This window comes from Sciurus carolinensis, chromosome 17, assembly GCF_902686445.1.
Source record: "Sciurus carolinensis chromosome 17, mSciCar1.2, whole genome shotgun sequence".
Classification (NCBI taxonomy): domain Eukaryota; kingdom Metazoa; phylum Chordata; class Mammalia; order Rodentia; family Sciuridae; genus Sciurus; species Sciurus carolinensis.
This window is the reverse complement of record NC_062229.1, coordinates 21,292,292-21,306,612: the sequence shown is the minus strand read 5'-3', so window position 1 is coordinate 21,306,612 and position 14,321 is coordinate 21,292,292. Positions and strand designations below refer to the sequence as shown.

The window sequence follows — 14,321 nt, the reverse complement described above, 5'->3', positions numbered from 1 at the left end:
GCCCATTCTAAGTGTATTCGAGCGCACCCAGGTCTGTGCTTCACGGGGCCAATGGGAGGAGGGCACCCTTTCCCCGGGGTCTGTGAGTCAGCTGCAGTCTAGACACGGGGTTCTCACCTGGGGTGATTCTGAGACCTTTGACTGCCACACTGGAGGTGCTGCTGGCATCTAGTGGCCCAGGTGAGGGCTGCTGCTCAGCAGGCAGTGATGCACAGGCAGCCCCGTGACCCGGTCATCCAGCCCCAAATGTCATTAGGGCCGAGGTTTAGAAAGCCTGTTAGAGAAATCTCAACTCTTTGGGGTCTTTGGATTCTTTTCCAACGACCTGCTTGTGCTTTGCAGGGTGACACCTGCTGTTGGGGTTGCTGTGCTTTATCCGCTCTGGGCTCTGGGAGTCCTGTCCGTGGTTTTTGTTGTTTTGGTGCCAGGGATGCACAACCACGGAGCCACATCCCCAGCCCTTTCTATTTTTTGAGACAGGGCCTCGCTAAGCTGCTAAGGCTCACGATCCTCCTGCCTCAGCCTCCTCGGATTACAGGTGTGCAATACCACCACTGGCTGGGGATCCTGTTTGCACAGAAAGAAAGGGAAACTCTGAAAGTGATTCCTACAGCTTGGATAAAGTGGTAGGGCCCGGTCCACAGGCTGGGCCCTTAATTACCAGAGCAGCCTAGTGGAGGGATCCCAAGTAGGCCAAACCTCCGCCCAGGTACAGCCCGCCCCGTGGGACCCGGTCGGCCGAGCTGTGATGATGGGCAGGTGGTGTAGACGATGAGGCAGCAGATCTCCCCAAATCCCTAAACCCACTGACCCTCTGACGAAGCAACTTTTAGAAACTTAAAACCCCTACATACGCCCTCAAAACCATATCACTAACAACACAGCAGCAAGTCACCAGAATGGCAGTTTGACATTTACTGAAGCTCCCTGCACATGTAAATGATCTGAAGTCCCATTCCATCCCCGGGAAATCGGGGTTATTAATCCCATTGTATAGTGGAAGAAATGGGTTCAGAGAGGCAAGGCGAGGAGGCTAGGGTTGCACAGCAATCCTGAGGATGATCTTCTCACGCTATACCTGGAAGACCTCCTGGGCCCTGACCACACATCACCACCAGAGCCCCCCTGACTTCCCTGTTGGAGATGTTCCACCTGCACTCAGTGCCAGGCTGAGTCACACACTATTTGCATGACCCCGTGGAGTCCCTACAGTGATCCCGAGGTGGCACCTCAACTGCCCTCGCTGTGATTGAGAAAATGAGGCTCAGACAGAAAAACTACTGGCCAGAGTCCCACAGCCTGGAAGTAGCAAACCCAGCTCTGGAGCCGCACAGACGCCCAAGTGTCGCTGAGAAAGTCATTAGCCATCCCATTATATGGGTCCCCTGTCTGGAGATAAAGGTGGACCCTGTGCACGGAAAGGACCAAACTGCCAAAGCAGCAGAGCGTTCCAGAGCACCGCGAGCCCTCACCCGCCTTCGTTCCGTGACGGCGCACACTACCTCTCCAGCAGAGCCTCCTCCCGGAGTTCGCCCTCAGCCTGATGGAGGGACCAACCCTGGGGCTCCCTACACACACACACACACACACACACACACACGCACGCACGCACGCACACTCTTACACATCCTGCCATCTGAAGCCAGAGGTGGCGGATGCGCTCAGCACTGGGCAGCTGGTATACTCAAATACCCGGATGTCCACCCAAACTGGACAGCCAGTCCCCAGCCTCAGCCACGGGCCTGGATATCCTGAGGCCTCAGCTCTCGCTGGCCCTCAGCTAAAAAGACAAGGAGGGCACGGTGTAGCAGATGCACCCCCAGGCGCCGGCGCCGAGCAGGTGGCCAGTCTGCCACCACTCCATAGTAGTGCCCTTGTTTCTGGTTGGTCAGTGTCTGGATTCCTAGAGACATAAGACATGGGGTCACAGGGGTAGCCTCAGGGAACCCCTCCACCAGCAGAAGTATGTGACAGCAAACCCACAATGGGGTACCCTCAAGTCAGGATAAACAAAGGGAACAAAATACATGCATATGCAGGTACAGAGCTGGTACTCAATAATTGCTCATTCACTGAAAAAATGAATGAACAGCCCTGAAACGGAAGAGGTGAGGAAATCCATCAATCAAACACCCTTCCCCAGCCCCACCCCTCAGGCACCCACCTAGAGCATCCACGAGACACGCCTCCCGTGTGTAGGCCTCCACGGCCACCACGTGCTGGAAGCAATGCAGGGAGACCACACCGCGGCCACTGTCCCAGATGTCCAAGATCTGGCGCACCTTGGGGCAGGCCTGCGGGGGCAGGGCAGCGTCTGCGGTTGCCCCCGTCCTCCTCCTGCTGCCTGTCCCCAGCTGGCTGCCCCTGCTAACCCTTCTCCTTGCCTTCATGCCTGCTTTCTGTCTTTCTCTTTTAGGTTTTAGTTTCAGGAAGCCTCTTGGCAAATGCTTGGAACACAGACTGAGGCCTGGAGGGCCTGATGTCAACGGCAGGGCTTTCAGGGGCAGCGAGGAATGTGCTCACTGCTCTTGAGCAGGAGAGCGGACACAGGGAAGGACGAGGAGCAGGAAGTAGAGGCGCCGTGGACGAGGCAGAGCGAGGCCCACCCCAGCCCGCCTGCGCCATCCCCGCTGGCACCCAACCACGTCAAGGACACCAGAGGCGCCTCCTACCTGTCTTCTTGGCCGTCCACGGTAGCCAAGGGCCTCCCAAAGGTGGACATCTGGTCGGGCACGTGTCCCCTTGCCCACATAGAAGATGGCACGAACGAAAGTCTGAAGGCACTCAGCTGGGGTCAGAGAGAAGGCTCGGGCTGGCAGATCCTGAGTCTCCCTGGATAGAGGGGGTGGCTCAGAGAAGGAAAGATGACCAGCCATCCCACTGACAGTACCCAAAGCCAGAAAACAACCTGAACCCACCTCCAGTGACCCCCAAGGGTGGAAGGTTGGCTGCCACCCAAGGATACTCAACAGTCTAAATTTGAGTTCAACCATCTTTTTATGAAGAAACTGATGACCAGAGAGGGTTGGTCTCTTTCCTAAGGACACACAGTCAATATGAATCACTCCCCAAATTTTCTAGCTTCCATATCTGGGTCTTTCCTGCCCCAAGTACCTGGGGTCTAGCAGCAGATATGTGAAGCTGGACTTTACAATCCCCTCCCGCCACCTTTGTGTGGGATCTGGTCGCTCAAACTGCTGGGCAAGTGCATCTTCATCGGCCTGGGAATCTGGAATATGGCCTGTCCGCAGGGCCTTGGCCAGTTCTGGGCTGTGCCCTGAAAACTCTGGGCCTGGGAGGGGAAAAGAAGTCGGGGGGGCGGATGGAGGAAGAGGTGATTCTCAGAGCCCATGAGAGGTATGACCGAGAGCTGGGGTCTCTGGGGACTCCCGGAGGCTCCCCGGATTCTGGATGTCCAGGAGGGACTAACCAGGAGCGGCCTGGGCTGCTTCTAGCTGCCGGAGGAGGTGCTGCCGGGTGGAGGGCGTGACTGGGGGTTCATCATCAAGCACTCGATGAACCTGCAGCGGCGTCAGGGGGGACTGGGCAGGGACCCGCAGGAGCTGGCAAGAGGGGACAGGTTCCCTGCCCTCCGCGGAGCTCAGCTCATCTTCCGTCAGCCAGAGGGCAGCCACGTCCCCATCAAGGAAGGTCTGACCTGCCATCAGGTTGGGCTGCTCCTGTGGAGGGCCGCGGGCTGGGCTCCCATCCGGGAGGGACGTGAAGGAGGGGGTAGGCGGGCCGCCAGCGGTGGCTGGACAGGTCAGGGTCAGAGCCTGCAGACAGGCGCTCAGTTCCGCCTCCCTGCCCGCCAGGCTGCCTCCACGCACCAGCTGTGGGCCACTCCCAGGTCTTGGTGTCCCCTGAATAGGGTGGAGACCAGGCAGCCCCTGAGTGGTCTGGGGCCATGACCTGGCCCAGGGAGAAGTGTCCAGGGCTGGGTCTTCATCTCCAGAAACCTCAACTGCGGTGACAAAAGAGGACTCAGAGTCGCAGTGCCAGCAACCCAAGGGGGCGTCTGAGTTCCCATCCTTATCTGCAGACTCAAGGGAGTCGGGGAGGTGGGGGCCAGCCTCCAGGCCCACGCCGCTGCAGGCTCTGCTCGGCTGGGCTTGCAGTGCCATGGAGTCCAGGGTCACACCTGTCGGTCCAGAGACACCTGGGCCGGGGATAGAGAGGGAGCCAGAGACAGTAATAGATTCAGATCAGACAGAAAGAGGGGACCAGTGTCTCAAGGAGAAGGGAGAGTTGGAAGTGGAGGGGGCTGGCCGGACAGTGGGCATGAGAGTCAGAACCAGCAGGTGACAGTGGGTGCCCAAGACCATCAGAAATAGCTGGGGACACACGGAACCAGCGGGAGACAGGATGCCAGACATCGTAAGCACCAAGTGGCCGTGCGGCCCTACTCACTGCCAGGCTCCCGCGCTGACTCTGGCTCCTGGGCCTCTGCCGGGTCTGTGGTCCGCGAGCCCAGCTCGCGCAGGAGGCGTGCGCAGTCGGGGTGCCCCTGCTGCACCGCTAGATCCAGTGGCCGGAGCCCGTCCTGCGGAGGCGCGGTCAGCAGGGGGCGCCCGAGGACCTGGCCCGCCTCTCCCTCTGGGCCGCCCCGTCTTCTCCGAGGAGTTCCCCAACCTGGTCGCGCAGCGCAGGATCTGCTCCTTGGTTCAGCAATAGCTCCAGGCCGCGGCGACAGCCCCAGGCGGCGGCCACGTGCAGTGGCGTCAACGCTTCGGCCGATCTGGGACGACAGCGCAAGAAGGGTCACTGGCGCCTTCGCCTCTGGGGCACGGAGGGAACTGAAGTCCAGGGCCCCCGCCCCTAAGATCCCCAAGTCCCACCCTCGGGCCCCGGGCTCCGGTGGACAGTGGTGCGAGCTCTGTAGGATCCCCAGGCCTCACCTCTCGGGAGACCCCGCCCTGGGCCCAGACTCCGCCTCACCGAGCGTTTGGGTCTCCTCCTCCGCGTAGCAGGGCCCCGAGGCAGCGCAGGCCTCTCGGGTGTCGGGTTCCAGCTGCCAAGTGCATGGCGGCCGCGCCATCGGAAAGCACCAGGTTAGGGTCGGCCCCGCGGCGCAGCAGCTCCTCCACTGCCCTGAGACAGAGGGTCAGAGTGGACCGCGGCTCCCGCCCTACGCGGGTCTGCCCGTCCATCCGCCCCGAGCCCCACCCTCACCCGGGCTCCTCCTCCTGGACCGCCGCCCGCAGCCGCTGAGCCAAGCCGGCCGCAGCACCCATGTCCTGGCTGGCCCCTGGCCCCGCGGCCCGGCCCGCCGATTTCCAACTTCCCGCGGCGGCCTTGTGCGCAAGCGCCGCCCCGCCCCTCGGTCCGCGTCCGCGCTCCCCCGCGCTGCGCAGGCTGCTTAGCCGGGTTGACCCGCGCAGCACCGGCATCCACATCGGAGTTCCCGAGCCTCGATGCGAGTCGGCGACGCGCACTGAGTGGCAATTGGCAGGGCCTGGGACCGCCGATAAGGCCCTGGGCATGAGGAGGAGGATGGGTGTGCCGTTATCTCGTCTCAAAACCGAAGACGAACGCACGCTAGTGGAGAAGGAGCTCCCTCACGGACCTGGGGACGCAGCCCACCGGCATCAGGTCGCTCGGAACCCTCTGCCAAGGCAGCTTCCGCCAGCGCGCACAGCCCCGCACTCGGAGACCGGTTTCCAGCCTCCCCTTCTGGAAGCCCTGCATCGCCCGTTTCCAATCCAGCAGAGCTGGGAGCCTCAGGACTGGAGGCTGGGGCCTTCCGGGCCTTACTTCCCCATCTGCAAAATGAGAGAACTTGTAACGAGGGTGGAAGAAGCGTTTCAACACCAGGTCCTCACGCTGCAGGTGCCAGACAAGTGCTGAAAAGAGGAAAAGCAGTTGCTCAACAAGGCTCTTTTCACTTTATGTGGAAATCCAGCCGATGAACTTTTCACGATCGTTATCACCCGGGGAAAGTGGTTGACAGGCAGCCCCCTTGTCCAGTCTTCCCTCCTCCCAGGAGCATCCACCTTGGCTCCTGGTGGAGCGGTTCTTCTTTCCCCAAGGGAGAGGAGTGACCCTGGCCTGGCCAATCAGACCATCCCAGAACACTTGACCATGACTGGCTTCAAGGGAGACCACCAGACCTGTCCAACCACATCAGGGAAATGACAGCCCTGGCTTTGGGATTTAGGGAGCTGTGGAAGGTCCCTCACCCCTTTCCACGGGTGGGGAGAAAGCAAGCAGGGCACACTAAACACCCAGTGGCAGTGAGCGCCTGGATGCTGCTGAGCCTGAAGGTGCACCTCGGCTTCTCATTCACAAGAAAGAAGCCATTCACCCTCCTTCACTTCCGACAAAGATGAGCCCAATTAACACAAAGACTGTTGTGGACCTGGGTTCAGGATGCTCAGATTTTTATTCTGATGACAAAAATCACATAGAAGAATGGGAGTTATAACGGAACAACTAGGAGTGGGTGTGGGCTAGGAAACATGGAGAACATGTGCCCAGAGTTTTGAAGGGTCTCCTGGAATTCTGGGTTTCTTCTCAGGGCCACCCAGGTGCCCCGAGTACCTCCTGGAACCCCTTGGGGTCCCGAAGAGCTCAGTTTGAGAACCAGCACTCCAGACCAAGAGTGTCATTGTACATGGCAGACACGAACAGGGATGGTTCACACAGTGGCCTCAACCTCAGTGGCTTCCTCGTCCTCCTCCAGCAGGCTGTAGGCGGCGTGGCTCTGGCATGGTCGCTGCAGTGGGTGGGCCAACAGCTTCGCCATGCAGTTGTGCAACTCCAGGGCGGGCCCAGCGAGGGCCACCTCATACTTGTAGCTGGTGCCCTTGGTATCCAAGCTGCCCATGAAGGCAAACATGTCCTGCAGGGGGCAGTGGGGGACAGTTCAGACAGACATTAATCCCGATCCCCAGAGGGCTTCCCAAAGGAAGGGAAATTGGGTGGGTTCTGAAGGGTGAAGAGGAGTTCGCCAAGCTCCAAGAACACTCCCCGAGACCCAGTCGGCCAGGAGGCCTCAGGGAAGAGTGCAGGATTCCCCAGCGCAGAGCTAGTCGGATGCAGACGCGCCCGGCCCACGCGCTTTTCTTGTGTGTGTGCCTGGGAACTGAACCCGGGTGGCTGTACCTCCAGGTGCATGATCAGCCCCTTTCGTTTCTTTGTTTTGAGGCAGGGCCTCACTAAGTTGCTGAGGCTGAGCGCCCACTTGTGAGCCTCCTGCCTCAGCCTCCTGGGTCGCTGGAGTCGCAGGTGAGCACCACCGTGCCCAGATGGTTCACCCCGCCTGCTCGCCCACCCGTGAGGGGCGGGGGGCTCCCAGGGGAGCCTTCATCTGGGTAACCAGGTGTGAGCCGCCGCTGGTCTCAGCTGCTCCATTCAGTCAGACAGTGGTCCGAGCGTGGCCCACTTGAGGTCCCAGGTAGGTCGGGACTGGAACGTGGCAGGTCAGCAGAGCTTAGGAAGCGGGAGGGTGGCGAGGTAGGGGGGCTGGGGTGAGGAGGGCAGGGCCTGAGTGCTCCCCGAGTCACTGTCCCAACAGATCCCGCAACATCACCACCAGCACGCAGCACAGCTGCCTCCACCCCTCACCTTCCAGCTGGGCTCCTCCTCCTTCTCCTCGGCGCCATTGTGGATGTAAACAACATCAAAGAAAAAATATGGGCACTGGAACATTCTCTGCAGGGAGAACAGCAGCATGTGGGCGCCCCGCGACCACCACGCCAGCTTCTGCCTCCGGCTCTGGGAACCTGCTTCCAGGCGCCCACCTCCCCGGCTCACCCACCTTCATGGGCTCCGTCAGGGAGAACTGGGGCTGGCAGGGCGGGCGGCTGTAGACGAGGATGGTGCGGACCACGTACGGGGGTGGGATGGTCTGCACGTTCTCCGTGACCGGCAGCTCTGTCTTCTGCTGGCTGCAGGGCCGGGAGGGGAAGTGGGCCAGAGCACCACGGGGGCCTAGCCCTCCTGCCACCTCTGGAGCCCCCTCTGCCCTAAGCAGCCCCAGCCTCGCCCTGCCTGCTCTCCCCTGCCACGCCAGGGATGCGTCTCTGATCCCAAGGCCAGAACCTGTGCTGGCCGCCTCGGGCCCTGAGCACCCTCCACCTCCGCCTGGGCTGGGCCTGCCCAGTGACACATGGCTCCCCACCAGGCCAGGAGCTGCGCCGACAGGAACCATTTTTGCAGCACTGGGGACCGAAGCCAGGGTTTGGCACATGCTAGAGAGTGGTGTTTACATTTTCAAGTGGTTAAAAAAATCTAAAGTGGAATCATATTTAATAATACACGGAAATAAGGAATCCGCGTCCCTAAGTACACTTCCACTGGCGCGCAGCCCACATTCCAGAGCAGAGCGCAAGCGGTGGCCCTCAGCTGCCCAAAAGCTGGAAGTAGTCACTGATTCTTGACAGAAAAGGGTGGGACCCTGGGGCTGAAGCCGTGTGGAGCACTAGGGACAGTCCCAGCACGGACACAGAGGGCGCGACTCTCGAGAAGAGCGTCCCCCAATAGGTAATGAGCGCTTGCTCCAGAAAGCAGCGGGGCAGGAGCAGCTGGGGGGCTCCCCGGAACCCCCTGTGCCGTCTGGAGTTTCGACCGACAGAGGTCTCTGGCTGCTTGGTTTTGTTTTTGTTTTTGCAGCACCGAGGATGGAATCCAGGGCCTCCACCACTGAGCCCCAGCCCAGGGTCTTCTCTGGAAGGTGGGGAACTTACATGAGGCTGAAGAGACCTTCCAGATCTGGTGGGGACGCTAAGGAGAAGGCCAATGGCAGAGCTCAGACAGGCAGAAGTAGGCAGCTTCCCTGATGCTAATGTTAGGAGAGCCCAGATCCTCCAAAGACAGGCTGTGTGACCCTGGCCAAGTGGCTTCCCTTCTCTGAGCCCGATTCTCCTCAGCACGGATCACAAAATAGACCAAATAGGATGCTGGCGTTGGACCCCTGAAGACCCTTGGTGACTGAAAGCTCCCCTTTTCCTCAGGGCTGGTGCCACTTTTCTTACAATGAAAGAGCCATGGGGGCTGGGGTGTCTTCTGTTCCCCCAACAGGCACCATTATTTTCTTTTTTTAATTCACAGGGATCATTTTCTAGTTAAGTGCTGGGTCACACGTGAGGCTTTAATGTTCAAATTAGCATAACATATGCTATGTCCAAGTTGAAGGGCCTGGAGGGGCAATTCTAACTTTACAGCCACACACTGACATTTACTGAGCACCAACTGTATACCTGGCGCTGCATGAAGTGTTCCTCATGTGGATGTATTCTGGAAATCCTGAGTCCAAATCATCTGCTGCTGCTTCTGTATTATTACAGGTGGAGTGAACCTTCTCTGATATGCTTGGGACCAGAAGTGTTTCAGACTTTGGTTGTTTTAAATTCCTGGAATATCTGCATTTGCTAATGAGGTACCTTAACGATGGGAGCCAAGTCTGAACAGGAAATTCATTCCTGTTTCCCGTGTACCTATTACACACAGCCTAAAGCCTGCACTTGGACTGTGACCTGTCCCAGGAGGTCAGATTTGGAAATCACTTATGGCTGTCATGCTGGCACTCAGGAAGCTTTGGCCTTTGGAGCATTTCAGACCAGGACGCGGAACCCCGCAGGGCAGTCGGCTTTGTTTCCCACGTTAGGCGTTACAGGCGGGGGCTGAGAGCCACCCTGCCCACCCGGCCTCGGCAGAGCTGGATCTGCCCGAGCTAGCCTGAGCAGGCCTCCTGGCCCGGGAGGAAGGGGAGGAAGGGGAGGAAGGGGAGGAAGGGGAGGAAGGGCCCTCCCGGGCACTGGCCACAAGGATACTGAAGGTGGAACAGGAGGCCGTTTCCAGGTCATACAGGCAGCTGCAGAGCTCGCGGGGGTCGGAGGTCAGGCCGGAAAGCTGCGGGAAAGCACAGGCCTCAGCGGGGTGTCCAGTCCCCACGGGGCCCGGGTGCAGTCGGCACCTGCCCCAGCCTCACCCAGGCCGTGTCGTCATTCACCACCACCAGCGCGAATTCGTGGCTCTTGTCAATCTTGTGCTTTGTCCTCACGAACATCTCAATCATTTTCTGGGAGACGTTGAGGGCGTTGGTTTTGGAGCTGGGAAGGCAGAGCGAGTTGGGTGGTTAGGGTCCCCTCAGCCTGCAATAAGGTCCTGGGGTGCGTGTCCTGCAGCAGGAGGGTGGCACAGGCCAGCCACAAAGCCAGCCTCTTGACATGAGCTCCTCCCCTTCCACAGGGGCCTGTCTGGTCAGCCTGGGGCTCAGTCATCATGGGACCCCAGGAGAACGTCACTCTGCCCTGGGTGCCAGAAGGTGGAAGGAGGCTTGACATTGGGTTTTTTTTCCCCCCAGACAGAGTCTGGCTCTAATTCCCAGCATGCTCTTGAACTCCTGGGCCCAAGAGACCCTCCTGCCTCCCCCTCTAAGTAGCTGAGAGAACAGGCCTGGTCACCCTACCAGGCTCCCAGGGGCCTCGTCCTTAGCACCTCCCAGAAGCCCCTTGGGCTCCACCCAGGCCCTGTCACCTGACCCCACAGAGACCCAGCAACTGGTAGCACATGGCTCTGGGCAAGGATTTTGGTGTCACTCAAGCTTGGGTGTGACTCCTGGTCCTGCCCTATTATCATGAGACCTTGGGGAAGTCACTTTGTTCTTCTCAGAGTTTCCGCGTCATAGCTGTGACACGCACTTAGAATAGAGACTCAAGGGGTCACAGGCATGTCATTACCACTATCATTACTACTCTGATACTGCCAGCCCTGAGGCCACACCAAGTTGGTGCAGGTCTCAAAGTGAAGGCCCATATTTTAACGGCTGGCCTCTTCCAGACACACCCACAGGTATAAGCTACAGAACATCTTCTCACCCATTGAATGACTCCAGCTTTGGCAGCGACATTTCCTCTGACAGGTCCAGACAAATGATCTGCAAGGAAGTTAGAGGGTAGTGAATGACTTGAATATGTACATATATATTTTTTTGGTACCAAGTATTGAACTCAGGGGCACTCGACCACTAAGCCACATCCCCAGCCCTATTTTGTGTTTTATTCAGAAACAGGGTCTCGCTGAGTTGCTTAGCACCTCGCTTTTGCTGAGGCTGGCTTTGAACTTGCAATCCTCCTGCCTCAGCCTCCTGAGTCACTGGGATTACAGGTGTGAACCACGGCGCCCGGCCAGGACTTGAATATTAACACCAGTTTCCCACCATTCTGCTGTCCTTCTCCAAGGAGCACAGTCTAAAAAGGTGGCAAGGTGACACCATTTGCAGCCAAGCCATTTGCGTTGGAAGGCGATGGATCAGGGGAACGAGCACTGGACTGAGGGTCCAGGTTGATGGGTGAACAAATGAATGAAAGAACATTCAACACAGAAACATGGCAACAAGGATTAAATTGTTCCCTTCAAAAGACACGTCCTGAGGGTGTGGTGGCCCAAGTCTGTAATCACAGCTACTCAGGAGGCCAAGACCAGAGAATTACACATTCAAAGACAACCTAAGCAACTTAGTAAGACCCTGTTTCAAAATGAAATTAAAAGGGCTGGGAGTGTAGCTCAGTGACAGAGCACTTGCCTAGAATGCATGAGGCCCTGGGTTTTATTGCCAGCACTGCCAAGGAAAAAAAAGTCTCCAGTTAGAACCCAGAATGTGACCTTCTTTGGAATTAGGGTCTTTGCAGATAGAATTAAAGAAGTCTTATGATAATATCATCTTGATTGGTTGACAGATGTCCTTATAACAAATAGAAAAAGAGAAGACACAGAGAAACAGAAGGGAAAGCCACATAAGGATGGCAGCAGATAGTGGAGTGATGTAGCCACAAACCAAGGAACACCTAGAGCCAACAGAGGCTGGAGGAGACAAAGAGAGCACCTCCTCTAGAGCCTTCAGAGGGGACATGGCCCTGTGGCACCATCTCAGACTTCTGACCTCCAGAACTATGAAGGAATAAATCCCTGTGGTCATTTGGGTGCTGTGGCACACGCCTGTAATCCCAGCAACTCAGAAGGCTGAGGCAGAAGAATGGCAAGTTACGAGGCCAGCCTGGGAAACCTAACAAGACTATGTCTCAAAAATTTAAAAAAGGGCAGAGAGCTGGGCATAGTGGCACATATCCATAATCAGTGACTCAGGAGGCTGAGGCAAAACAATAACGAGTTGAAGCCAGTCTCAGCAACTGAGCAAGACTGTCTCAAAATGAAAAAATTTAAAAAAGGACTGGAGATGTAGTTCAGTAGTAAAATGCCCCTGGGTTCAATCCCTACTACCAAAAAAATTTTTAAGATTTCTGTTGTCATAAGCCACCAAGTCTATGATAACCTATGGCAACCAAAGAAAATTGATACAAAGACCAAATGTGCATAGTGAATTTCAAAAGGCAAAAATGTTAACCTAAAGGTCCTTCAGCACAACACCACTACTTACCACCTTTTCTGGACAGTTGACCCTTGGTGTTCGAATCTGGACCTCGGGAGCTGGTGGGGGCACCTGCCAGGGCTTTGGGCCAGTTCCTGGAGGGTTGGGAGTCCCATCTTCAGCACTGGCTGCCTCACCCTCACCCTCACTGCGGCTACCCACACTGGCCTGAGCCCCCAGAGCCCGGTCCTCAGCCCCCTCAGGGTTGGAACGAGTACGAGGCCGAGGGTCTGCAGACTGCTCCTCTTCCTCCTCCTCTTCTTCCTCTTCCTCCTCCTCAGTGGGACTGTTGGGTTCTGCCACTTCCATGGCTCCTGTGTGGCTGGATGGTGCAGGGATGGGGGAAGCCAGGATCCTCCCCTTAGAAGTTTTAAAAACATTTGGTTACTAAGAAGGAACACAGGCCACGAGTCACCCTACTACTATAAGAGTCTCTCCTCTCAGCTGTAGAATGGATTCCTTTCCAACTATTAGCCTAGCATCCAATAGATAACAGGGCTGATGTTGTAGCTCAGTGGTTGAGCACTTGCCTAGCATGTGTGAGGACTGGGTTCATTTCTCAGCACCCCATACAAGCAACTAAATATTTTAAAAATAAATATATAAAATAACCGTTTTCCGTGTGTTTCCTCTGTAGGGCTAACATGATTCCCTTGTTTGACCAATGGCCAGGTCCCAGTTCTTTGGCCACCATAAATGATTCAGAGATGGGCAAAGGAACCCATATGGGTCAGTGAGTGGCACATTTGGGACTTCTGATAGAGGCAGTAGGGAAAAGAGTCTCTCGTTAGGATGGCGGAGCTGGGAAGACAGAAGTTGAGAGCTCCCAAGAGCCCCTTTTGCCTGTAAGAAGGCAGAGAATGCCTGAAGCGGCAGATAATGGCAGATCGACTTCTAAGCACCTGGATTCGGTTATGCTTTGAATTCGATTTATAAACCACTAACTTCCCTTTTTTTTTTTTTTTTTTTTTGCGGTGCTGGGGATTGAACCCAGGGCCTTGTGCTTGCGAGGCAAGCACTCTACCAACTGAGCTATATCCCCAGTCCTAACTTCCCTTTCTTGCTGAAGCCAGACTGAGTTTTCTGCGTCGTGACACTGGAAATGTCTTGGTGAATAAAGGAATGCAAGCTCTCGGGCTGCCTGGAGGGTGTCTGCACAAGGACGGGGCGCTCATCTGCGTGCTACAGTCCCCCTGGGAACAGCCGGCCCGTCTGGCCAGTGCGCACAGGCTTCCTGGGAAGGTCTGGGCGCCTTGCAGCCCCAACCGCTTCCACCTCTGAGGAAGACAAAGCTGAAGCTGTAGCAAGGACTGAGCCTGGTCCGCAGCAGAAGCCCGAGCTGGAGGCGGAAGCCTCGGGGAGGAGTGGGGCTGGACCTCTGGAGCTGGGGAAGCTGGGCCTCTAGGGACGGGCCCCACACGTTTTCACCGCTCAACTTCTACTCACCGCAGCCTCAACCTCACTCCAAGTCAACCACCGATTCGCTAGGAAGCCGCCATCTTCGCAGCCGGAAGTTGTGCGGCGTAGCCGCGATGCCTCCTGGGAAATGTGGTTCGGCTACCCTCACGACAAGCGGAGAGATGAACCACCACAGATAGGCTAAAGAGGACTTGGAAGCTGATAGGCTGTGACTGTGCCAGAGGGGTGGGGTTTAGAATGTGGTAGCCTGGAGTGGAGAGGGATCTGGAACGTGATAGGCTGCACTAGGAGCGAGCGATGAAATATGATTGGCTAAAGCAAGATTAGGCGGAGTTTTTGTGTTTCTGGCCGAATCAGACTACACTGGTCAGTGCCGGAGAAGGTCTAACGTGCCACGTGATAAACTGAGCGAGACTGACTTCGGCGGAAGTGAGGAGGGGGCGGGGCTGTTGATGATTGACGGAGCCGGGGAGGGCCTCAGTGTGGGGCGGGTTTTCAGGGATGTGGGTGGGCGTCTCCAGACACCAATGCC

At 57.2% G+C, this 14,321-nt stretch overlaps 2 protein-coding genes across 3 annotated transcripts; both read right to left on the bottom strand.

The window, feature by feature from the left end:
- Positions 1–887: 887 nt before the first annotated feature.
- On the bottom strand, positions 888–5,272 carry Ankle1 (ankyrin repeat and LEM domain containing 1). Its single transcript, XM_047531756.1, has 9 exons — positions 5,173–5,272; positions 4,939–5,091; positions 4,633–4,738; positions 4,411–4,543; positions 3,431–4,159; positions 3,115–3,292; positions 2,673–2,832; positions 2,165–2,294; positions 888–1,903 (listed from the first exon to the last, which is right to left on the bottom strand). Exons 1-9 carry the CDS (start codon positions 5,232–5,234, stop codon positions 1,731–1,733), a joined length of 1,824 nt encoding a protein of 607 aa, XP_047387712.1. The 5' UTR covers positions 5,235–5,272; the 3' UTR covers positions 888–1,730.
- Positions 5,273–6,359: 1,087 nt separating this feature from the next.
- Positions 6,360–13,950, bottom strand: Babam1 (BRISC and BRCA1 A complex member 1). Of its 2 annotated transcripts, XM_047532641.1 has the most exons (9): positions 13,817–13,950; positions 12,380–12,730; positions 10,821–10,879; positions 9,932–10,052; positions 9,774–9,852; positions 8,688–8,712; positions 7,760–7,889; positions 7,567–7,653; positions 6,360–6,841 (listed from the first exon to the last, which is right to left on the bottom strand). In XM_047532641.1, exons 2-9 carry the CDS (start codon positions 12,677–12,679, stop codon positions 6,638–6,640), a joined length of 1,005 nt encoding a protein of 334 aa, XP_047388597.1. In that variant the 5' UTR covers positions 12,680–12,730; positions 13,817–13,950; the 3' UTR covers positions 6,360–6,637. The 2 variants fall into 2 exon arrangements, with proteins under 2 accessions (XP_047388597.1, XP_047388598.1); XM_047532642.1 differs by lacking the exon at positions 7,760–7,889.
- Positions 13,951–14,321: the final 371 nt, after the last annotated feature.

Bases quoted from the DNA above. Each gene is read 5' to 3' on its own strand.
- Ankle1 (XM_047531756.1), bottom strand. From the start codon at position 5,234: ATGGGTGCTGCGGCCGGCTTGGCTCAGCGGCTGCGGGCGGCGGTCCAG. The intron at 5,092-5,172 runs GTGAGGGTGGGG...CCTCTGTCTCAG, and splicing joins GTCCAGGAGGAGGAGCCCGG to GGCAGTGGAGGAGCTGCTGC. The intron at 2,295-2,672 runs GTAGGAGGCGCC...CTGCCCCCGCAG, and splicing joins GTGGACGGCCAAGAAGACAG to GCCTGCCCCAAGGTGCGCCA.
- Babam1 (XM_047532641.1), bottom strand. From the start codon at position 12,679: ATGGAAGTGGCAGAACCCAACAGTCCCACTGAGGAGGAGGAAGAGGAA. The intron at 10,880-12,379 runs GTAAGTAGTGGT...ACTTCCTTGCAG, and splicing joins TCAACTGTCCAGAAAAGGTG to ATCATTTGTCTGGACCTGTC. The intron at 7,654-7,759 runs GTGGGTGAGCCG...TTCTCCCTGCAG, and splicing joins CCCTGACGGAGCCCATGAAG to AGAATGTTCCAGTGCCCATA.